The sequence below is a fragment of the Bombyx mandarina genome, chromosome 12, assembly GCF_030267445.1.
Source record: "Bombyx mandarina strain Sakado chromosome 12, ASM3026744v2".
NCBI lineage: Eukaryota > Metazoa > Arthropoda > Insecta > Lepidoptera > Bombycidae > Bombyx > Bombyx mandarina.
In genome coordinates, this window is record NC_143219.1 from 6,056,438 (window position 1) to 6,082,924 (window position 26,487).

Below are 26,487 nucleotides of genomic sequence, written 5' to 3' on the forward strand. Positions count from 1 at the left end.
TTATAGTCGAATTTCGACTACTGCGGACCTCTAGTTTTCGTAAAAAGGGATACAAAGTTTTTCCTTCACGTATTAATATATAGATATTTTAACGTATATATGTAAGAATGTAAGTCTCTGGTACCCATAACACGGGGAATCCTAAATTGAGGGCGGATGACTTTATTTACTTACGAGTAATTAAGTATTACAATATAAGTATTACAATAAGCTTGATCTTTTATTGGTCGTAATATCGAACAATTTAAAACAAAATGGAAGAGATTCATCTTTTCGTTCTCTAGAATGATCTACACATGATCAGAGAAGTAGGCCAGGACATTTAAGGAATTGAAATAAAACACTTCACATTTCTACTGGACACTTTATTGAAATAAAATACATTACATTGATAAGATTACGTTTTTAGTTTAAGTTCACACTAGATTTGATTTTAACTTTTCAAATAACACAATCCAATAATATCCTAATAAAATCAATGCAAAAATAATTAGCACAAACAAAGAAAAGGCTTGAAAAAAATAATAATTTTAAAACACGTTAATAATAAAGATAGGCGGTTGTAAAATTTAAATAAACGATACGATCATATTATTTTTCAAATACACAAATATTTCATATTACATTTATGATTTTGAAATATACTATGATAATAATTTGTCATTCATATCTCTATCTTTCCCTCTGATCAATTTCAAATAGTTATAACCGTCTTTCCATATGACATAGTATGTTTATTATATCCGATACACGGTTATGAGATACATGTTAATTCACAATTCGGCAAGCAGTATTTTATTTATTGCTTAGGTGGTTGAACGAGCTCACAGCCGACCTGTTAAGTGGTTACTGGAACCCATAGACATCTACAACGTAAATGCGCCACACACCTTGAGATATAAGTTTTAAGATCTCAGTATAGTTACAACGGCTGCCCAACCCTTCAAACCGAAACGCATTACTGCTTCACGGCAGAAATAGGCAGGGCGGTGGTACCTACCCGCACGAACTCACAAGAAGTCCTACCACCAGTAAAAGCAGATGCAAATAACCAGACGAATAAATGCGTGTCAAAGCATCAGAACCTGATGAAACAAATCCTAGCACAAGAGTAAACAATATATACTCCGCAAAACAACACCATATCATATAATTTGAGAATATGATGATGGTGTAGGGCCTTAACCAAACTCGCACATCTTATCCTGGACCAATTATAATTTAAGTCACTCAATTAGTACAGATGAAACAATTTATATCAGAGTTTATACCTCTGATGTCGAGATACAATATATTATGGTTTTTACATGACAACCGCGATCTAAAAAGCGCTTGAGGAAATTTGAATCTCACATGCAAATCTGTAAAACTAAGAAGTGAAACATCTTTGGTTTATTGTCTGTATTTTTTGCGAGCGAAACCTACCGGATTAACTCGATACAACGAACATTAGTTTTAAAATTTTTCATTAACTCAAAGAAGTTTTCCTTCAAAAAATCATACGTTTTATATTTTCATTAAAAAAATCTTGATTTCACACAAAAATCTATCTAATTTCTGTCATGAAACAATCATATTTATAGGGTAAGAGACGTGTTTATAATTTTCATTGCAAAAGGCATGGTTATTGATATTAATATAATAAGATTACGAATGAAGTCATTCGTTGTTATACGTGTTTTATTAAATAGTGATTACATATACATTTTTAAAATATCATCTTGTTAGACGAAGAACATACGGCTCTGTTTCAGCATGCTGTCGAGGACCCGGAGACGTTTGGGATTCTTCTCGAGATCGTTATTATTGAATATCTCACCACTGAAATAAACAAAAATATTTTAACACATTCATTCAACGAGGTAACATTTATTAGTGACTAGCTGACCCGGCAGACTTCGTAATGCCTTAATCGAGAAATAAAAGACCTAAACTTTTGTATAAAATAAACTTAAAACAAACAAAAGGCATCCGTCCGACGGGGGACAGATCAAAGGAAAAACAAAATTGTTATTTTTATTTAATTCCGAGCATTTCGGTATTTATCTACCTTCTAAGCCTTCACTGGACTTCCACAAATAATTCAAGACTAAAATTAGCCAAATCGGTCCAGCTGTTCTCGAGTTTTAGCGAGACTAACGAACAGCAATTCATTTTTATATATATAGATAGAAGAAGAAGATAGAAGATAGACAGACTAGCGACCCGCCCTCGCTTCGCTTCGGAACCTAATTTATTATTGACTTCTCAACTATTTAATGGATGTTATTATACATATAAACTTTCCTATTCAATCACTCTATCGACTAAAAAAACCGCATCAAAATCCGTTGCGTAGTTTTAAAGATTTAAGCATACATAGCGATATATGGACAGAGAAGGCGACTTTGTTTTATACTATGTAGTGATTAGCGTGAGCTCGCGCAGATTACGACAAAATTCCGGTCTAGATAAGGTAAAACAAAAAACGGTCACCAAGTTTTGAAGTGATAACTTCTTCATCATCAGCCTATAGCAGTCCACTGGACATAGGCCTCTCCAATTGCACGCCAATGAGCATAACTTAATAAATTAACTTTTCATGGGAGGGTAAACCACTTCGTTACGTAACGCGTTACGACGCCTGTCTGGCTTCTCTTTCTCTCACGCATGCAGCAGCGATACTGAGAACGTATGTAACTCCTAGCTATTTATATATCTCTTTCAATTTATGTTACAATTTTCCTTGCATTATCATATTAATAATACATAAAATTGAAGTATATAACCTGAGCTTTTCTCAAGTCAAACAATTTCATCATTATATAGTTCAACTTAGGCGTCCCGAGACGCACATATAATATTTTTTTAAATCATAGTTGTCGTCTTAAGGATGATAAGGGCCTAACTGCTATTTGCTGTCAGTGCGAGCTGGGTTAATACAAGTAAACTGGTGTCTCAAAGATGACTAGTGGCTAGCTGTTTTTTACTATCGGTACGGGCTGGGTTAGGTCGTCTCAAGGATGACTTGCGCCTAGCTGCTTTTTGCTGACGGTACGGGCTGGGTTAGGGCAAGTAAAACAAAGATAGTTACTAGGTGAGCGAGCGAGCCCGCAGACAGGCCAAGTGCGCGTAGTAGGTCGGCGTGGGGTAGGACACGGCGCGCATACAACGCGCGTACAGATGGCACAGGTAGTACGCGAGGTGCTCCACTTCGTTCTCCGGGATCCTGCCGTCGTTGCAGACGGCGTGGTAGCGCGTCGGACGAGCCGTGCCCTTGATCGCTTGGTGAGACACCTACAAATACGATTTTGATTTAAAAAAAAAATCTTTATTTTTTATTGGTGTATGAACAAGCTCACTGCCCACATGGCGTTAAGTGGTTACTGGAGTCCATAGGCATCTACAACGTAAATGCGCCACCCACCTTGAGATATGAGCTCTAAGGTCTCAATATAGTTACAACGGCTGCCCCGCCCTCCAAACCGAAACGCATTGCTGCTTCACGGCATAAATAGGTAGAGTGGTGGTGCCTAGCCGTGTGGACTCACACAAGGTCCTACCACCAGTAATTACGTAAATTATAATTTTGCGGGTTTGATTTTTATTACACGATGTTACTCCTTCACCGTGGAAGTCAATCGTGAGCATTTTTTAAGTACGTATATAATTAGAAAAATTGATACCCGCCTGTGGGATTCGAACACCGGTACATCGCTAGTAACGAATGCACCGGATGTCTTATCCTTTAGGCCACGACGACCTCAAAACAACACACTGAAGAGTTTAAATCCGTGAACTTATTTTCGATTGTAATGAAATTTGGTACAGGGCTTCAGTTTCTGACATAGTACCATCAACACACGACAGGCGGCGCACGAGTAGATTCAACGTGACTTGACCGGGTTTCACTTGTTAAATATATAATGTATATCGTAATACACTATACTTACCAAATAGAAGTCCAATTCACGTGGATGTACTATATCACGGTCGACAACTGTCCCCGGATCGACGTTGAAACGGGCGTTGTTCCCGGGCAGGAAAAATCTAAAACAAATAAATATTATAGAATTTATTGAGGAGCTAATAAGTACGTATTCCGAAATTATATGAATTTACTATCAAAACTTACGTTCCCAATGTTACTATCAGATAATTATAGTATAGTAATAGTATTAGTAATAGAATACAGAATAGGCAACCAGACACGAATTGCAACAGTCTTCTAATACATAGTTAGTAAAGGATGTTACTTAATTTAAATACTATTCATTCGTTGATTTCGTCTGAAATTTGAAATCAGTCTACAAAATATATTATTCCAATATTTTTAACAGCCATTAACCCTTTTAGTCATGTTTATTTTCACATATTATTTTTTTAAATTTCTTTTACTCGAGTATGCATATATCAAAGATAAAATATACTTACAATAATTTTGGGAATTCCTAATTCGACTATATTTCTTTAACCTTTTTTGCGGGTGCCTAAAATAATTTGTGTCACATCACTATTTTCTACTTTCTTGTTTTTATTGCCCTTGTAGACCAACCAGACCAACATGTGCTCCACCTGGTATTGGGCGGTCACCGTCGCCCATGGACGTCAGCAATACCAAGTGCACAGCCAAGCCACAAAACTCAAAACAATAAAAGAGCCAACGAACCTCGTGTGATGACGTTTTTGTACAAGTATGAACAATACTTCTGGTTTAGCGTTCAATCCCGCGACACGTTGGTAGGCGCGATGCAATCCAGTCAGTTCACTCTTCATTACCTGATTCATGAACAATAATAATGTACAAACAAATATCTTAAATTCTATATATTTATTGTTATAAATGAAACAGAGATAGTGGTGGTAGAACCTCTTGTGAGTCCGCGCGGATAGGCACCACCGCCCTGCCTATTTTTGCCGTGAAGCAGTAATGCGTTTCGGTTTAAAGGGTGGGGCAGCCGCTGTAACTATACTGAGACATTAGAACTTATATCTTAAGGTGGATGGCGCATTTACGTTGTAGATGTCTATGGGCTCCAGTAACCACTTAATAGCAGGTCGGCTGTGAGCTCGTCCACCCATAAAAGCAATAAAAAAATAGAATAAAAAGATATCTGTAACACGAGCTATACCTAGCAAAAGGTTTCCCTTTCTACTAAAGTGGCTGGTTGTACTAGCCTTCAGCCAATTGCAACTCGGACGGAAGGTGAACAATGGTGCGGTTTTATTTATTGGATTGGTCAGTTTTTTTTTTCCTACCTATTCTAGTAACCTCGAAGGGTTATTAATATACTAGATTCTTCGGGTGAGAATTGATAAGGTCAATTTTACAAAGCACACCGAATGAATTTAAACACAACACGCACTTATATACAAAACTTATTAACAATAATACTGGCTGGTAATAAAACGTCAGGTGAGATGTCGTAGGCGTCATACGACATGGAGCTGCGTTTAGTCGTGTGCGAGTACTTGACTACTCGCTACACTACTATATAGATCAGGAGGACTGCAGTAATGGTTCGGCAAGTAAACGAACCCACAGACACAGCCCACAGAATTTCTGATCGGATCCTATTGTAACTATACTTGAGATCTTAGAACTTATATCTCAAGGTGGGTGGCGCATTTACGTTGTGGATGTCTATGGGCTCCAGTAACCACTTAATACCAGGTGGGCTGTGAGCTCGTCCACCCATCTAAGCAATAAATAAAAATTAAAAAAGAATATCAGTGGGTCGAGTTTCCAATCCGGTGGTAAATTCTGCGTAGCACTGTTCTTGCTAGGGCTAGTGTTAGCAACGTCACCATTAAAGAACCCGGTGAGCTCACCTAATCGCCCGGCGAATCTAATATGGCAGTAATAAAATAAAGTAATAAGCAGTAATGGACGTCATATTACATCGTAACACGCACCTCAGCAAATTGACCCTCAGAAACCCCGTCACGGAACACAAACACCTTCTTCGGCAGAATCCCCTGACTTTTCTTGAAAGCATGGAAATGATCCACCATTATGTCCTCAAACTGAACGATCATCTCTTTCTGTAACGTAACAACGATTTGATTTTATGGCTTTGATTAATAAACAGATGATGACGAGTGTTTAATTTGGATCTCTCCTCTGCGTATTCTACAAGCTCTTCAAGGGAATAGTCTGTTGTGCTGTGTAGTTAGTCCAAATCACTTTGAACCACGTGAAGCAATTATGATTTCCAGAGACTGTTCCTATCTGGTGATAAATGGTGAAGGAAGGAGTTACAAGGAAAAAGGAGTTAAGGACAAGAATTATGAAGTCCCAAGATAAGCATAAGCCCTTGACATTGCCAATTTCCATGGATCTGTATAATAATCTGTGTAATATCTGCCGAGGTTACCAAAATGGCCAAAAAAACATTATATACAGACACTAATGGTAGGGCATCTTGTGAGCCCGCACGGGTAGGTGCCATCACCCTGCCTATTTCTGCCGTGAAGCATTAATGCGTTTCGGTTTTAAGAGTGAGGCAGCTGTTGTACTATAAATCTGAGACTTCGAACTGATGTCTCAAAGTAGGCAGCGGCATTTAGGTTATTGATGTCTATGGGCTCCGATAACCACTTCACGCCAAGTGGGCCATGATCGCGTCCATCGATCTAAGCAATAAAACATATAATTTAAAAAATATAATAATAATAATAATTTATTTATTTCTCTATTAAAAAAAAAAAAAAATCTCTCTTAAAGGTATAGTACAAATGCAAATGGAAATTAACCTTATAATTTATTTTGTAAGCTTTTGAAAGAGCTGAAGTCTGTACTAGGTTCAAAGACCTGTATTACTGATCTCCAGGCATATCGGGTAGTTGGTGGGCAACTTTTCGTATGTTATGTGCAAAATTGCAAGAATAACGCAAGTCCAATAGCTCTGTTGCGTTGAATTCGACACATATAATCAACACCTGGTTTGAGTGAAAATTTTCGTGATTCGAAGTTGAATTTTAAAATCAACACAATGTGCGGTGGTCTCATGACTTTACCTTTAGCTACACTAGCACGTGTTTCGGTTATGTTAAAGGTTGAAAGTGGTTGAAAACGCAGGACACGTGTAGTATTAAATTCCGAAAAAAAATTAATCACATCAACCACTCTTTGGTCCGTAAACAGCCTGTCGATTTGTATATTCGCTAATACGTAAAATTCCCAACCAGTGAGCACAGTCGTAATCATTATGACAGATTATGCCCGACGTTGCCCCGGTCAAATCATTCACTTCGACAATAAAAATACAAACATACAAATCATCAATATTAGTATAGATTCTTGTTAACATACCTTCGGTGTCTGTATGCTCAGTTCGATGTTGTATATGTAGCATTTTGTATCCATCGAGGCGGTTACGGCGGCGATACTCGGTATATTACTCTGTAAATATCCACAAATTTCATCACTAGTTTCTTGTTGAATGTTAGCCCGAAAGTCTGTAGTTTCACAGCACAGATATATTCCGTAGATTCCCAATAGATTCCGCATACAGGGCCACAAATGTTCACAGCACATTAGTGATTTAGCTAGTATATGAAGTGACGCTAAGAATCACGACATCAGTGTTGACCAAGTTTAAGACCCGTAAGCACGCCGAGTTCTTGCCAATATTTAAAGATAGTTTTAAATTCAAATAATATTATAAATGGCTTCCTGGGCAATAAAATGGTGTGGCAAGTCATCTAAGATATCTGGTTATCATAAAGATGGCATAACATTTCATCGGTAACTACTGTTACTTGTCTGTACTTTTATTACATTAACGTAATTCAAATAAACCAGAGTTCAACTTATACTGGTGACGAAATGTGAAAAGTAATAATATCAAAGCACCCGTTGATGTCTTTTTGAAATGTCCCTTTCACTCATCATGTAAACTACAATAGTTGTCCTTGTCTAAATCTGCACGTGTATCGATAGTGTTGTGATTTAGAAGTCGACATTTGTTTGGGCATTGTTTGTTTTTTTTTTCTATTGTAGCAAAAAAAAATTAAAACCTTACTATTAAACCAGTAATGTTTAATGTTTAAAACATTATCAAGCAAATCATACGAAGCTCAATAAATACAACCTAAGGTTGTAAAATATTATATAAAGATAAAAAACGTTTTGTAGCACAAACATTAAGTAGTTTTGTTGGTGAAAGTATTTTTCCTGATATATCACCAATTTGATCACGAAAATTGTAATCATATTATTGATTTAACAGTGTCGTGGAAAAATACATAGATATAAGACTACTTTACTTATCAAGGAAGACAGATCCTAAGAATTCTGTAAGACGATTTTTTACTAAACGGATTCATTTTAAAAATCAATGAAATATACTTAGATTCTTTTTTATTTATTTTTAATAAATATTGGATAATTTAGCATTAATTTATTTTTTATTTATAACTAATAATAAAATTAAAATATATATGATCCAGATCATCCTACCAAAATTAAAGATCAACAATTTTAAATCTGTCCCATCACTATGGTTTTGATGCATTAAAAGTTTGTCTTTGAAATATCCAATCACAGCACACTTGACACGTCCCCCGCCACTCATGCTTACCTCAAAATTTGGTGAAGTCGAATTGAAACAAATGTTGAATAATGCGGTATCTATTGGGGGTTATGTGTGTTTCACAGACACATACATTGAAGATATTGAAGATCTTGATACAGAAGTTATTGAAGTGTGCGAAGCAAGTTTTTTGAAGTGAAACTTCTTTAGGCGCGTTAAGAGTAAAATTTAATTCGCGTCAGCTTCGCAGCAGCGACCAGAGACAAAATATACTATTTAGAAAGAGCGAAAGTGAGAAAATAGACAGAGCGTCTCGCGAATTACAAGATAAATTTGATTTAAGGATGAAAAATGAAGAAAACCACAATACTATACACCGCAAAAGAAGTTTCACTTCTTTCGCAAAAACAAAAAAGTTCAACGTGCATCCAGGCCACCAAAACAGTGACGGTGAGAGTTTTTGGTATTTAACAACGTTTTCTGTAGCTACAGTTTTTCGTCTTTATGAATAGTCAGCGATCAACAATTTTCATATCTATATAGTTATTTTTGTTTCCATGCAATCAGTCGCAATCGCAATCACATCGATCGCAATTTAAATTGTATGTTTCTTAAACGGAAAACTAAGTTAATCGCCAATCGCTTCCAATTGACGACAGGTCAAGGTGCTTACATCACCAATAAACAGTCTCGTTAGAGTATCGTCGTACCTGATCTGGCGATGGATGCGTGACGTCAGCGCCCACGATCATCACAGCCCCACCCTTTAAGCACTGAGGAATGGAACGATTCTCCAATGCCTGATTTATTCCCATAAGCTTCGAATTCACCTAAAATATATAACACAAGTGATTTAACTAAAATTATATTAGGTATGTTAGATTTTCAAATATCTTATACCTAAATATTTCAGTAAGATTACAGGTATTGTTATGCCGGTACAAGTATCGCCGACTATCATGAAATAGCAGAAACGGATATCAAAACAATTAGTTCAATCGAGCACGTTCGAGAAATGCAACGCCATCTATTATCAAATAGCGAAAACGGATATCGGAGCGACTAATACCAGTGGTACTACGCACATAGTATATTACGCGCATTAATAACAATCTAATTTTCATAAATCTTTATATTAATACGTGAAGCAAAAACTTTGTACCCCTTTTTACGAAAACTGTAAAAAGGGAAAATTGTAAAAAAAAAAATTCACTTATAGAGAATATAGAGGAGTGCGGAATGTTAAAATTGTCTTTATTTATGCATTAATAATACATTAAATCGATAAAAAAACATTACGCACACTACCATGTATTTGACACACACACGCATATACTCTTTGTTTATTATGAAACTTTTCTTATTGTTTATAGTCTGTGGTCAAATTGAGAATAGATTTTTTTTTTTGGACTTTTTGGCGGGAACGCGAGGAGTGAAGTTGTGTGATTTGTTTTATTTTGTCTATTTAGTGTTTCTTCAGGTTTAAATGTGTAATAATGGTGGTTTATTAACTGTTTAATATCTGTGAAAGTGCACAAATGTGGGAAAATGAAACAAAGATGCTGGACGTAACTTCTCGAGTTCCTCCAAAAAGTCCACTGAAAAAATCTCAATAAATGACCACCATTTTACTGCGATTATATTTCATCCCATATCATCTCATTTCATTAAATTTCATCCCAGTTGATTAATGTCTCAAATTAATCATCTTCATTTCATTTCACTCCATATTATCATTTTTCATAAAATTAAGAAAATAAAGTAAAATAAGACATGACTTAAAGGTCTTAGTTACCAGGTCATAAAATCTCTTAAAAAAAAAGATTTTTTTTTAAATTATTATTATTTGCCTAGTGTAGTGCGAAATCTGTGAGTATAAAAGTTTAAGTCTTCGACAATAGAGCCATGATAATGTACAAACTTATAATTTCAGTTAATTATAGTCGAATTTCGACTACTGTGGGACTACTAGGTTTCATAAATTTCCTAAAAGGCCAAATGCCAAAAACAGACTTTACCGAGAGGGTACATTAGAAAAATAGATTACCAAAAGAATCAGAACGACAATCATTCTGTACTGGTGTTAGTAGAATTCGTATTAGGCGTATGTAGTAATATTAATAGAAGCGTCAACCGAATACTCTTATATTTACAGCCGAACAACAACCATTCTGTACTAGTGTTAGTAGAATTCGTATTAGGTGCAGTAATATTTATAGAACTGTTAGTCGATTATTCTTATATTTACAGAATGAGCTATTTATTTATTACCTTTAGTAAAATGTTCCGAGCTGTTTGTGGGTTCATTCGGCGCGTGGCGGTGTCTTCTTTGATACACTGCGTCAGTATACCCACTTTGAGTTCGGCAATCTGTTTCAGCTGTATTCAAAGATATCATACATTAATCAAAGTTAATTTTATCTTGATAGGTTTTGAGGGGACAGCCGTTATGCGCAATTGAGACTTAGACCTCATGTCTCAGGTGGGTGACGACATTCACATCTTAATGTGTGGACTCCGATAACCATTTAATATCAGGTCTCGTGAAGTCGTTCACCCATTTATTTAGTGGAAAAATTTGATTTCAATTTATTATTACAACAATAGGACGTTTTAGAAATCTTCTGCAAGTCCAATCAGAATCTGTTCAATCTCCGATCCCACTGTTCAACTTTAATGACATACGCCTATTATAAGAACCAAGGCCACCAAAGATGCCAAATGATCATCACATTACGGCGACAGCTTAATAACGATTCGGTTTTATTATTATTATTGCTTAGGTTGATGAACAAGGTCACAGCCCACCTACTGTTAAGCGATTACCGGAGCCCATAGACATCTACAACGTAAATACCGGAACCTACCTTGAGATATGAGTTCTAAGATCTCAGTGTTTACAGTACAACGGCTGCCCCACCCTTCAAATCGAAACGCATTACTGCTTCCCGGCAAAAATAGGTATGGTGGTGGGACCCGTGCGGACTCTCAAGACGTCCTACGATCAGGCTTACAAAATATATATTTTTTTATCTGTGATACATTGTTGTTTTTTTTTTTAATTTGCAACTTTAATAACGTACCTTGTGATAATAATCGCGGCCCCGTCCAGAAACGACCACGACCAGGAAATTGACCTGTTTTTCTAGAGCGTGCAGCATACTCTTGTGCAGGTCATTTATACGGATGTTGAAGCAAGCCATCTTTGGTTGGGTCACGTTCATGCCCATTTGTCGACCGGTATTCATTAGCTGAAACAAACACAAACGCGTTACCGTTAAGAATATGAAGTCGTCGTGGCCTAAAGAATGGGACGTCCAGTGTATTCGTATCTAGAGCAACCTCCAACAGCGTTCCGTGAGCTCGTTCAACCGCATCAAGTCTTTTATGGTCTATAGCGGACTTAAAACACTATCTTAGTTCCCAAAGTTTCAACCCGACGTTTCTTTGTACTATATTAACCAATACTAAGACGAAGCAAAGAAAAGATAAAGAAGTTTTTTTATGTAATAAAGAGTCATCGTGGCCTAAAGGATAAGACTTCCGATGCATTCGTGTTTAGCGATGCACCGGTGTTCGAATCTCAGGCGGGTACCAATTTTTCTAATGAAAGACTTAACAAATATTCACGATTGACTTCCACGGTGAAGGAATAACATCGTGTAATAAAAATCAAACCCGCAAAATAATAATTTGCGTAATTACTGGTGGTAGGACGGACCTCTTGTGAGTCTGCATGGGTACCACCACCCCGCCTATTTCTGCTGTGAAGCAGTAATGCAGTTCGGTTTGAAGAGTGGGGCAGCCATTGTACTGTACTGAGACCTTGGATCTCATATCTCAAGGTAGGTGGCAGCATTTACGTTGTAGATGTCTATCGGCTCCAGTAACCACTTAACTCCAGGTGGGCTGTGAGCTCGTCCACCCACCTAAGGAATAAAAAAAAAATTAGTCCTTTGAATACATTACTACTTTATATAGGCTAGTAGGATAGTACATAGGCTGCGTGCATCCTTTCTAAATTATTAATTGGTAATTATATTTGGGGTGAACACAAAACAAAAACAAAATTTCTACAGTTGTAAAATAAAATATGTTGTAAAGTAAAATAAAAATGAATTACATATTACTTTTTCTTAAGTATCTAATTTCTATCACAAATGGAACCAATATTCAAAGCTACATCTAAACAACATCTTGATTTCCGCGTATGAAAATAAATTATTGGGCTTCGTTCTTAGCTAGACTTACGGAGCACATTAATATTGTTTATGGTTGTTTACGGTTTCACATTAAACACATTTTTTTTTTTCTTTTATGTCATAATTTATAATAAACTAGCTGACCCGGCAGACTTCGTAGTACCTCAATCGATAAATAAAAGACAAAAGGAATCCGCCCGATAGGGGACACATCAAAGGACAAACAAAATTGTTATTTTTATTTAATTCCGACCATTTTCATATTTATATACCTTTTAAACCTTCTCTGGACTTCCACAAATAATTTAAGACCAAAAATAGCCAAATCGGTCCAGCCGTTCTCGAGTTTTAGCGAGACTAACGAACAGCAATTCATTTTTATATATATGTATATAGATAAGATAAAAACCTTCGACACGATGTCTTCATAATTACATCCACGTGGATCCAATTCTATGGCAATGAAGCCCCATGAATTCAGAGCTTCCGGTTTCAGAAGACAGTTGGCCTGCCATACTCCCTTCCTATAATTTAACCAACGCATTCGCATAACATTTCCTTGAAATGTTTGCTTACACTATTTTAATTGAGGCCGTCAGCGCAAAAGTGGCCTAACCCACAATTTTTCATAATGTTTATAATTATGTATATTGCAATTTATTTAAAATATAATAAATTTTGATGCAAAACCAGCCTATCCATAGTTTTACCCATTTTGTCAAACATGTAAACATTATTTTTGCGCGTATTGTTTTATGCCTACTCAAATTCAAATTCATGAAAACTTAAACCTCATTGCTCCATAATAACTATGGTAAGCTTAGGCCACTTTTGTGCTGACGGCTTCAATTAGTCTCATATTCAAATAGAATTTCTGTACAGTGTAAAAACTTTAAACGTCAATTCAGTATATCGATACGCATATAATACTGTAAGTGTAGGGTTCTGGACCTTATACGAAACACATAGGGAAGATCTACGGAGTCGATGAACCGGCAATCCGAAATTTATTATTCGGAATTTGTATCGATTTTTTTGGAAAATATCTGTTCTGTGATAGCTATCCCTAGCTAGACGGATGACCAATAATCTCACAATCAATCAGCAACAAATATTCGGATGAAAATGTTGAATCACAGAGTCGCGTTTACATTAACCAATTAAGATATATATTTTTTTGCTTATTTATTTCTAGTAACCTCAAGGGGTTATGCTAGCTTTATCAGGGACTCTGCCTGGGAGACTATATTAACATTTGCCCTAACAATAGCAGTGCTTCACTGAATCTACCACAGGATCGGAATCGCTATGATTATATACATACTTCACTTACTTTGGTACAGTAAATTGCCGTGGACCCACTTCTAATGTGGGCGCTTCGAGAATTTTCGCTTCAACTTGATAAAACTCATTGGCTATCTCCAAACCGTATGTTTTGAAGAATTGATTCTTCGAGTAATTCATCTGAACAACAAACATTTATGTTACACAACGTTAGACACAGAGGTGGCAGTAAAATATTTTTCATGTATAGAATTGAGTTAGTAGTAAGCGAATATTCACAAGGTTAAAAGTCAGTCTGTATAAATTTTATATCGGGTAGTCCTGCTTGAGTTTCACTTTGCTATCAGTTATGTCCTTCGATCGTTTATTTACATAACTAAATTATTGAAAGACATCAATACCTTCTGAATCACTTCCTCGATCTTACGTTTCCGTACATCAGGTGGGGTTGCAGCCTCTCTCACCATTGTCGACAATTGTCTGTCATTTAATTGCTTGTTACGGGCCTAGAATTACAATTTTCTTTATTTAATTATTTAAATAAATTGTTTATCGATAAAATTTAAGAACTTAGTAGTCGATATTCTTTACCAAAATTAATGTATCGATATAAATACCTGGCCATATGCAACTTCGACTAGTTCCATCGGTAGATAGATGTTCTTGTCTTTCGGGCCGACCCACAAACAGTTCAGGTCCGGATACTTAATCCTGAACACGTCAAAGGATTAAGTTCATGTCTAAAGCAAACTACTTATTTTACTAGAAGTGGTTATCATATTCGTATTTTTTCTAAAAACTTATACACAACATTTTGGTATGAATAGCAGGATTGCCAATAGATAATAATTGGGACTTCGACGTTATATTTCGGGAAGGTCAGTGGCTCTGGCTCGTGTTGGCCATGGACGGCAGTATTACACAAGATCGTTTGGAGCCTCTGGGTCTGCGGAGGGACTTCGGTTCCCTCTGTATTTTATACCGTATGTTCCATGGGAGTGCTCTGAGGAATTGTTCGAGATGATACCAGCATCTCGTTTTTACCATCGCACCGCCCGCCACCGGAGTAGAGTTCATCCATACTACCTGGAGCCACTGCGGTCATCCACAGTGCGTTTCCAGAGATCTTTTTTGCCACGTACCATCCGGCTATGGAATGAGCTCCCCTCCACGGTGTTTCCCGAGCGCTATGACATGTCCTTCTTCAAACGAGGCTTGTGGAGAGTATTAAGCGGTAGGCAGCGGCTTGGCTCTGCCCCTGGCATTGAAGTCCATGGGCGACGGTAAACACCCACCATCAGGTGGGCCGTATGCCCGTCTGCCTACAAAGGCAATAAAAAAATAAAATTAAAAAAAGATGGGTCGGTAACTATGTTAATTACAAAAGTGGAAGGTACGTGGCGAGAATTATGTAGGGAAACGTTACAGTCACGCATTCACATTAACATTATAATAATATGTCGAGCCGAGTCATACTATCAAATCACTATTAATCAATAATAATTGACCAGACATGAAATATTGATAACAATGTGATTTATATTACAAGTTACCACACTGTGCCAGGTGCACCTTGGAAAATCCTCCACATCAAAAAATTTAGAACAAACATGATTTATTTATTTATTGTTTAGATGGGTGGACGAGCTCACAGCCACACAGGTTTCAAGTGGTTACTGGAGCCCATAGACATCTTCAACGTAAATGCACCACCCACCAGATATATAAGTTCTAAGGTCTCAGTATAGTTACAATGGCTGCCCCGCCCTTCAAACCGAAACGAATTACTGCTTCACGGTAGAAATAGGCAGGGTGGTGGTACCTACCCGTGCGGACTCACGAGATGTCCTACCACCAGTCATAAGTATTGTCACACAGTAAAAACTTTTATTTTAGAATGCTGGCCACAAAAAAGTTTATTGAATTCGAATTTCGAATTGTTCATGAAAATAAAAATGTATACTTTTAGAATTTTACTCATTTATTAAATATGGAGTGGACGCTTAAAGAAGACCGTGTTGCAGTTATTGCGTTGCATCGTTGCGGTTACGCGCCAATTCAAATTTTTAACATACTGAAAAATTTAAATATAACCAAAAGATTCATTTATCGTACCATCAAACGATACAATGAAGACTCTAGTGTAGATGACAGGTCAAGAAGTGGTCGCCTTTGGTCTGTTAGGACTCCAGCAGTGATAAAAGCTGTGAAGGCGCGAATTCAAAGAAATCCCAAACGTAAGCAGAAACTGTTGGCCCTTCAGATGGGGTTAAGCAGAACCACCGTGAAAAGGGTGTTAAATGAAGACTTAGGGCTTCGGGCATATCGAAGAAAAACAGGACATCGTTCGAATGCTCGTCTAATGGACCTGAGACTGAAGAGATGCCGCGCTTTGTTGAAGCGGTACGCGGGAAAAAAATATCGGGAAATTCTTTTTTCAGATGAAAAAATTTTTACCGTAGAAGAGAGCTACAACAAACAAAATGATAAGGTGTACGCACACAGTAGTGAAGAAGCGAGCAACCGTATTCCGCGTGTCCAACGAGGTCATTTTCCATCCTCGCTCATGGTATGGTTGGGAGTTTCTTATTGGGGCTTAACAGAGGTACATTTTTGTGAGAAAGGTGTAAAAACGAATGCAGTTGTGTATCAAAATACAGTCCTGACGAACCTTGTGGAACCTGTTTCTCATACCATGTTCAATAACAGGCACTGGGTATTCCAACAAGATTCGGCGCCAGCTCATAGAGCGAAGAGCACACAAGACAGGCTGGCGGCGCGTGAAATCGACTTCATCCGGCACGAAGACTGGCCCTCCCCCAGTCCAGATTTGAATCCGTTAGATTACAAGATATGGCAACACTTGGAGGAAAAGGCGTGCTCAAAGCCTCATCCCAATTTGGAGTCACTCAAGACATCCTTGATTAAGGCAGCCGCCGATATTGACATGGACCTCGTTCGTGCTGCGATAGACGACTGGCCGCGCAGATTGAAGGCCTGTATTCAAAATCACGGAGGTAATTTTGAATAAACTTTAGTGTCATAAGAATCTATGTTTTGTTAAGTTCATTTTGGTATATAAATGGTTACATAATGAATAAACTTGTTTCAATTATTTTACATTAAACATGTGACAGAATTTATGACCTGACTAGGTATAACTTTACCTGTATTTTTTCTCTTTCATAAAATATTCGTATACGGTCATCCTAACCGGTGGTCCTTTGTCGTTCTCTAACGTAAATGTTTGACGCGACGGTGGGTCGACAACCCCGTTGCATATGTGCTCGCGTAATTGTCCCGAAGAAGGTCCGGTACCAAGTATCTTCGATACGACCTGCGAAACAACGTTAACTAAAGCCAATGTCTACTGTAGGCAGAAAAAACAAATTTTAAATAAACAAAAAAACCTTATGGCTAAATAATGAGTTATAATATTAAGAAGTAAATTTATCATACATAGCATATTCGTCAAAAATCACCTTAAGCCCTCTAATGAATTCATTGAAAGCTTCAACAGCACGACCTGGTTGCCGATCCATTGGACGGTTGGGGTCCAAGCGAAAATCACGCGTGAAAGCATCAATCATAGGTTGATTCTTTGGGAAACCTTTGTGTGCAACTAAAAACACATAAACATGTAAAATATACTACAACAAATATGTGTAATTGTGAATGAATATGGATTTACCCCTGTTCAGGTTGAGGTCCATGGGCGACGGTAACTATTCACCATCAGGTGAACCATACGCTCGTCTTTCAACAAGGGCAATCAAAAAAGTTTTAGTGCAATTTTAAATGATGTCGGAATACAATAATATAATGGGCCTCGTATCAAGTTTTCCATATCTGTCAAATATCATACTTAACCCAATGCTTCCAGGCTTACTTTGCAATATTACGATTTAGTGGAGCATTTTGATAAAAAATCCTTTAGTTTTTGATTCAAATAAATTTATAACCTTTAGGTTTATTAAAAAAACATATTTATTACCATCAACGTTGATGAAGGCTTTCGATGTAAATATAGCAGATTGGAATAAACCAGTCCACATCTCGAGCCCGTCGCCCAAGTCAATCGGAGATGCAGGACGCATGAAGTATTGTCTGCCTGCCTGTTTTCATACATTTAAAACACATTACAGAACCTGTTAAAAATTATAAAAATATTGATCAGGGATTGATATCTAAAATATGACTTTGACCTAACCAAAACTAAAGTGGAATTTATCTTCTAAATATGAATTATATTAAAAACTCTTACTTTCACATATGATTCCAATGTTCCTTGTTTTAACACTATGTCAATACATTGTATGGTGTCAGTTGGTGCATTAAGGGATGATCCACCCGTTGCCATATGCCTGTAATAAAATTTGATCCAGATAAAACTATTCTAAGGTAGGACCATTAAAAAATGCGATAGATTTTTATTTTCCCTCACAAGCATGTCTAATCTACCAATTGATCACTGTGGCTCAGTGCAAGCCAATCTATTACCAAGCCATTTAACTATAATTACAATTCATGTGATTAATGGAATTAATGATTTATTTGCCAATATACTTACTTCAGAACATTATTGTAGTCTACTATACCACTAGCTTTGAATGACACTTCAAACGGCATGTCTTTACCGTTCATATCTTTGATCACCACCTGAAAATAAAATAAGGATTATAATATGTGTAGGACGTAATGTGTACCTAGGTAATTTATAAAATGCGCCATTAACTTATATAGAGTTTACAAGAACAGTTTATGAATTTATGTACCTAAAAACTTTTATTGCTTAGATGGGTGGATGAGCTCACAGCTCTCCTGGGGTTAAGTGGTTACTGGACCCCATAGACATTTACAACGTAAATGCGCCACCCACCTTGAGATATGAGTTCTAAGGCCTCAGTATAGTTACAACGGCTGCCAAACCCCTTAAACCGAAACGCATTACTGCTTCACGGCTGAAATAGGCAGGGTGGTGGTACCTACCCGTGCGGAATCACAAGAGGTCCTACCCCCCTGATGATACCAATGAGAAAATCAAATATACAAGAACCTTTTAAAAACCAGGAATGTTTTCAACATACTTACTTTTACACCATATCTCTCAGTGGTGATTTTTGGCAGCGGAGTCAGTGAATAACAATTTTTTGTTTGATCAAAGGCAAGGATTTCTTTAGGAAATTCTTTAGACTTTACCAGTTTAAACACTTGTGCAATAAATTTCTTCGGTTTATCTGGTTTGAATGTGACGTCGTAACGGTACTGAAAAATATTTTCTTTATGTTAAAAGGTATTCAATTGTTTTATAGTTACTCAATCTACAGAACTTTCATACTCACAATTTTCAATGGTTTTGTTATTTTCATAGCCAAATAATTAGTTAAAATCGGCACAGTTCTTGAGGGTGGAGACAATATTTTATCTGGTATCTTGTACAAAACAGGGGCTGCAGGGGCCACTTTGACCTCTGGTTTATTTTGTACATATTGAATAGGCTGTGATGCAGTTGATGTTATTGGTTTACTTTGTGATGGTCCTGGAATTGCAGGTTCACTTGATGGAGCTTTTGAATATTTGATGTCTGTTTCTACAGCTGTAAATTTAGGTTTCCTGCTGCGAGTTTTTTTTCGTCCCCCACCACCTAACCCCAAACCCAAACCATCATCATCATCTTGAGGCTTATCAGCAGCAGCTTCTGGTTTAGAACCTCTAGTTTCGATTTTGGACTCTTCACTTTTAGGAGCTTCAGATTTACAAGCCTCAGGGATAGGAGCCTCAGGTTTAAGAGCCTCGGTTTTAGGAGCCTCTGTTTTAGGAACCTCAGCTTTCGGATTATCAGTTTGAGTAAGCTTTGGGTTTGACAATTCAGCTTGAGCTAATGATTCTTGTTTTTCAGTTGGCTTCTTCCTGGGCCGTCTTTTTCTAGATTCACCAAGACCAAGGCCCCCTAAATCATCTTCAATAGTAGTTGTTGGTTCTGTAGTTGGAATTTGGGATGTTGAAGGTTGACTTTCTGAAGGCTGACTTTCAGAAGAAGGGGTTTTCGTAGAATCAGGTGCCTCTTTCTTACCACCTTTGTTTTTTCCTAAAAGTTTGTCAATGAAATTAATTCACACATCACAAATAGCTTAAAAAGAGTGGATGTTTCATTATCATAAACATATGCCCTTTTTTTTATTCCATTTATATAATTACAGCAATAACCACTAGGCAAGACATTTTAAATATCACATCCTGAAATGAGGTTGAGGCAAAAGAGATTGACAATGAGATTTTGTTTGATTTTAATATTTTTTTGAATGCTGTGAATGAACATTTTCTTCATAGCCCTGTAATTAAGTTATCACTTGATCTACTTTTTATGTAATGAATGGGTCAAGCTTTCCATTAATAGCAATAAGATATGAGTGGCTATAAAATTTATCTTACCTCTAGCCATGATTACAAAGTGGTAATGATCTGTGAACAAAATGGACCACTATAAATTTTGATAATATGTAATAATAATATAATAATAGTGCAATGCAACTATAATGAAAACATCAAGGCCAGTAATCAACAGAAATGAGAGCTTAATTATTTCTTGTTCTCATATGTTCAATAAAGATTACTTAAATATTTTTTATGGCTACCTGCAAAGTAAGCAATGTTCTAATCATCCAACTGTTGTTTCAAGACTATTGTTGGTATATAATTTGTACCACACTCAAGCTACAAACACATTTGTGTAAAAATCCAACAGATAGGTACCAACTTTTTTTAAGATACACTTAAGAAATTGACAGCTTTTACTATGAAGTAGGAGTAACTAAGTTATAGGTAAATTCAGAGTTGAAATAGTGACAATGTCCAATCATACAGTAATCATAAATAAATAATAGTAATTAGTTTGAAAAATAAATTTAGAAAAAGAAAAAAACATCATTAAGTTAATCTCCAACAAGTTTCCCATTGACAGTTGCACAACTGCATTTATAATTGCATCAACTCTATGCAGTATGGAACGTAATTCTGCGAAAAACAGTTTTAGGAATTTTAGCTTCGGGGAAGGGACGGGAGAAGAACTACAGACAACTGACGTATAAAACTTTAAATAAATAAAGTACATACAAGAACCTTTTATCGCGTTTAAGTACTTTATTGTACAATAATATAGGGACCATGAAAAGCTTAACGCACATTAAATTACTAGATTCGTTGATTTGGTAGGTCTTCCTAAATTATAATTAAAAAGTAAGATTACAATACCTCTTCGTACAAATCTTTATGAAGGTGTGCAATTGTGTACTTCAGCAATAAAGCTATCGCGAAATTTAATTGATCGAATATGTTATTGTGAATGAGTAGGTACTAGGTATATAGGGATCTACACAAAAATACACACACAATCACACAACGATTGCAACAGCACTGAGAAAATAATAGCGATGACAGAAAATTCTCTATGCATCTTTTTTTTTTTTCCTACCTAAGCTGGTAGCCTGGAGCGGCTATTCCAGCGTAACCGTGGCTAGTAGGTGAGCTCACGGGGCTCAAACCTGACGACGATGCTAACACGAACCCTAGCAAGAGCCGTGCTTCGCAGAATCTACCACCAGATCGGAAACGCGACCCACTGAGAAGATCCGGCGAGAAACTCAGTGGGCTGTGTCTGAGAGTTAATTTACTCGTCGAGCCCTTCGTCGCAAGCGACGGGTTCGACGAGAACGGTGACCGGTGCTTGAAGTACCTAAAAGCACCGTTAGTGGATCGGGAGGATCCGAGATGACGTGTTTTGGGCGACGTCGACTGCTTTCCATTCTGTCCGCAGGATCGGGAATATAGTTACCGGCGGCCACGATGAGAGGGTTCTCGTGTCGTGCCGCTTTATCGAAGTGGCCCTTCGACGCCGACTGCAAATACTTACTGACGGACTCTAAGTCCAGGTCGTCATGGAGGTCGACGTTCCTGACGAACCACGGGGCTCCGACGGCTATCCTGCAAAAACGGGATTAAATAATCTGGAAGGATTTTAAGTGAGTGCGGGCCGCGTGAGCGAACACTACACTTGCATAGGTCATGACGGGGCGTATGCAAGTTTTGTAGAGTGTCGCCTTATTTCTAAGGGACATTTTACTTCGCCTGCATATCATCGGGTAGAAACGTCCTATAATGAGGGCGGCACGGTCGCGTACGTCTTAATATGGGGGCGGAATGTCATCCTACTGTCGAGGGTAACGCCTAAATATTTGACCTTCGGGGCCCACGGTATGGGCTGGTCGAACATCGTGATTGGGCGAATGGCGGAGGCGGAGGTGTCGACGCGCCTAGACGGGAGAGGGATGCTCAACGTGGTGTTCGGAGGGCGACCCCTTTTGAAGAGCACCGCTGTGCTTTTCGTGGGGTTGATGTCGATGCGCCACTTCCGGAACCACTGTCCCATGCTGGTAGCTGCGGTCCGAAGTCGTCGATGAAGCAACGCCTTCTTCCTACACGAGTAGTAGATGGCGGTGTCATCGGCGAAGAGCGCCAGATGTGTCTCCGGAGACTGGGGTATATCATTGATATACAAACTGAATAGTAACGGGGAGAAGGCGCAGCCTTGCGAGACTCCGGCTGTGACGTGTCTATGCATCGGTTTTAGGGTACAATTCATCGAAAACTTTGAGCAGTGTTGAAGTCTCGAATAATGGAGGAATTGTTTCAAATTCAAAGTTTCAAAAAGAAAAGTATCTATTTCCTAATTTGAGATGATTGAACAGGATCCGCCAAGAAATTAAGTTTCTGAACACCAAGTCTCTTTTAAGAAAAATCTTTTAAAATACTCTGAGGAAGTACTCTTTCTACCATCGCACCACCCGCCACCGAAGAAGAGTTCATTCATACTATCTGAAACCGCTACGTTCATCTCCACAGTGCATTTTCAATGATATTTTATCTAAGTACCATCTGGCTTTATAACGCACTCCCCCATGAAATGCTTCCCACGCGCCGTGTTACGTCCTTCTTCAAACGAAATTTAAGGATAATCAGCATTAATTATGTAGCAATACGGCTATAATTCTAGTATTACTGATGGCCATGATTGCTGTTGACTACATACCAGCGGATCTTATGCTCGTCTACTTAGAGCACCCATAAATATATATTTTTATCTCATACTAGCTAACCCGGCAGACTTCGTAGTGCCTCAATCGATAAATAAAAGACCTAAACTTTTGTATAAAATAAACTTAACACAAACAAAAAGAATCCGTCCGACGGGGGTCACATCCAAGGACAAGGAAAAACAAAATTGTTATTTTTATTTAATTCCGAGCATTTTTATATTTATCTACCTTTTAAACCTTCTCTGGACTTCCACAAATAATTCAAGACCAAACTTAGCCAAATCGGTCGAGCCGTTCTCGAATTTTAGCGAGACTAACGAACAGCAATTCATTTTTATATATATAGATTTCAAAATCAAAACGATACAATTTACACCAATACGTTTCGGGCTTGCTGACATCCCTATTGAAAAAAGAAACTGAGTTGCCTATAAATTTTTGAAATACCCTAAAGCTTTTACAAAATTACCAATTTTTGGACTCAATTAGTAACAAACCAGAAATTTTTTGAATTATTAAAAAAATCCCAACTTCTGTTTACTTAATTTAAAAACTTTTCACTTTTGTAGTTGGTCATTTTTCTGCAAATGTGCCACTAGCTTTAGCTAAAGCTCATATGCCGTGTAACGTATGTATAGTATTTATCTAGGCGACATTTCGAGTCAAACTAAATCAACGAACTGTCCTGCTTAAAAGTTTTGTGCTTGACAGTTGGATTATTAAAATATTCACTACCTTTTTGCATTTATTCCCCGCTGTTCAAGAAATTTTCCGTAAAATGGCAATGACAAGAATCAAAACAAATCGGAAATTACCTTCCATTGACAATAATTTTATTCAGCATTAAAGATGGGTTAATACCGATATTTGTCAATTTTAGCTAATACAAAGATATTCGTTATGTAATATTATAATACCTTAACTAATACGTGAATATCCTGATATCTTAATATACTTCGATAAAACGGGTAAACGAGTTAAACTTAATACGGTATTCTTGAAATAAGTTGATAATCATAGATAATACACATAAATTAGCTATTAATAATATAAATAATATATTGTATCTAGGAATTTGACTTCATACTAAATATTTTACAAGTAATATTATGTACATTAAAATTAATATTATTATTAAATCAGAATTTGGTCAACATTGTACATTAATATATTAAACAACAAGTTAGTAATATTATTTATTTCTTATTGATGCATAAAAACATCAGCTTTTTTACTTTTTCGGCCGAAAGACTGGTACATCGATCAGAAATGATTTTGAAAAAATCCTCTCACACGGTACTGAGGTGGCTAGTAGGTACACAACAGTTAACTGTTATAATATTATAATCCACGAACCCTTTGTATAGAAAGTAATTTCGATGAATTGACTTCATCTTTTGATTTCGAATTCAAAAATCAAACTTTTATTTATATTTTGAGAAGTTCTTAGAAGATAATTAAATACCACCGCAAAAATATATTGTCATCATAATTTATTATGTAAAAACACTTAATTTAGTTCTGGCCGTATTACGTTTTGTGTAAAAATATTTTAATATATGAAATTGGTAAACAATGTCAACTACCTAGTTCCGTTTTTCAAATCATCGTTTTAAAACTAACTAATTCGAAGGGAACAGGAAATAAAATTAAAATAATGAAAATTAAAGATGTGGTGTCGTGGGACACCAGGTAGGAACGAAGTTCCTTCGGCTAATGTAGAATCGACACAATTTGCAAAAAAAGAAATGGTGCTCAATTTTATGTAGGTTTTCTTGGTTTTTCTCTTAAATTTTGCTGATTAGTTTTTATTTAAGTACGGGAAAGTATTTAGGAAATTCAGTATTTTAGGAAATAATAAATTACGTAAAATAAAAAAAATTGTAATTCAAATTATCAATTAAAATAACAAAATATATCTCTTTATTTTTGGTTGACAACATAAAATTACATAGAAATAGAAATAATTACTAAATAGAGAGAGAAGGGATTAGAGAACGAAAAGAAAGAAGGAGAAAGAGAAAGGTATTATACACTACTTGCTTGTGTATGCGACTGTCGCGCCTGCGCACGTCTCATTTAACGGTTTTATACCACGCACTTTTTTCCACGGATTTTTTCTTACGGTTTTACTATCACATTTTTTTCAGTTCGGTCGCGCAGCAAAATCCCTATCCCCTCCAAGCCTGCCGTCAGGAACTTCGTTCCAATAATGAAAATAAAGCTCCCCGATTTTATTCCAATAAATGTAAAAATGCACTATTTTGCCTTGAGTAGAATCTTTAGTTGAATCAAGAAATGAAGGTTGAAACATTAAAAAGTAAAGCATTAAAAAATTCCCACTAGCATCTTTGACATGTAAAAAGTGCAATACAAAATAGTCCTTAAACTCATAGTGATATGTACTTATTTTCATTGCTCAGTATATAAACATATAGTTTATCTCACTTACTCTTAGCGCATGCAGTATTGTTATGAATGTGATAGACAGATATCCGCGAGACACGTACGGCGTATGCCAGTATATTTTCGTGTGATAGATACTTCGCTAGAAGTAACAGTGTTCTGTGGATAGATACAACCCGACCGATGTGAGTTGGCTACTATTATGAATAAGTGAATACGGAATACTAGCATATCAGAATTCGACGGATTACCGATACACGAATACAAGCTGTATTACGAATATCGTAATGAATACGGTACTAATATATCGGTATATATCGGATACAATGTATTAAAAGAGTACTAGATTTTTAATGCTTTTTTAGTGGTCGTTGTTTGAAATGTGTTGAACGAATCTGTTCCTATCTATCTCATTTTGACGCGTTTTACCGAACGGCCTGACGAAATTTTTGTTGCAAAAACTCAAGGCTAATAATGAATAGTTGACACAATTAACCAATTCGTTTTAAATGAATGAATGAATCTATTAACCACGACTGAAATTTATTTTAACATTTTGAACGTGATCTTCATTGTTGATACTACAGCCACGTTTAGCTTCTCTATATAATAAGACCCACTGCTGCTATCGACGAAAAATTTTGTGAGATTTATGAAGCGCATAAATCGTGCGTAAAAATCTAAAAACGCAAATACCTGAAATGGTATAGGTACGTGTAGATAGGAGACTAGTCTAGGGTATAAAGCTTTCACCTAGAGGCGAAGGCGTCTGTCGCTGAATGCACCTCTGCGACAAGAGGTAGCTGTGTCCCGGCGAGGGAGCGGTTAGATCGTGGAGGCTCTAATCTTCAAGGCTATGAGTGCTTCGGTCGGCATAAAAGTCGCATCACTCGGTTGGACGATGCCACTACTGTGTCAAAGAAATTGCCATCAGAGGCTATCTATTTTTTGTATAATATAAAAAAAATTGTATTGAATATTATTGAG

At 36.9% G+C, this 26,487-nt stretch overlaps 1 protein-coding gene across 2 annotated transcripts; it reads right to left on the minus strand.

The window, feature by feature from the left end:
* Nucleotides 1-350: 350 nt before the first annotated feature.
* Ago2 (argonaute 2) lies at nt 351-21,446 on the minus strand. Of its 2 annotated transcripts, none has more exons than XM_028172104.2 (22): nt 21,254-21,446; nt 20,435-20,464; nt 19,345-20,090; nt 19,094-19,267; nt 18,573-18,661; nt 18,267-18,366; nt 17,997-18,117; nt 17,485-17,624; nt 17,170-17,339; nt 14,620-14,713; nt 14,404-14,508; nt 14,052-14,182; nt 13,128-13,242; nt 11,600-11,767; nt 10,788-10,895; nt 9,227-9,346; nt 7,295-7,384; nt 5,896-6,024; nt 4,649-4,758; nt 3,933-4,029; nt 3,074-3,276; nt 351-1,821 (listed from the first exon to the last, which is right to left on the minus strand). In XM_028172104.2, exons 2-22 carry the CDS (start codon nt 20,442-20,444, stop codon nt 1,725-1,727), a joined length of 3,117 nt encoding a protein of 1,038 aa, XP_028027905.2. In that variant the 5' UTR covers nt 20,445-20,464; nt 21,254-21,446; the 3' UTR covers nt 351-1,724. The 2 variants fall into 2 exon arrangements, with proteins under 2 accessions (XP_028027905.2, XP_089587990.1); XM_089731864.1 differs by lacking the exon at nt 21,254-21,446 and adding an exon at nt 20,638-20,770.
* Nucleotides 21,447-26,487: the final 5,041 nt, after the last annotated feature.

Coding starts and splice junctions, on each gene's coding strand:
- Ago2 (XM_028172104.2), bottom strand. Junction 18,118..18,266: donor CATTGGAATCATATGTGAAA/GTAAGAGTTTTT, acceptor GTATGAAAACAG/GCAGGCAGACAATACTTCAT. Junction 6,025..7,294: donor TGAGCATACAGACACCGAAG/GTATGTTAACAA, acceptor GTTACGTTACAG/AAAGAGATGATCGTTCAGTT.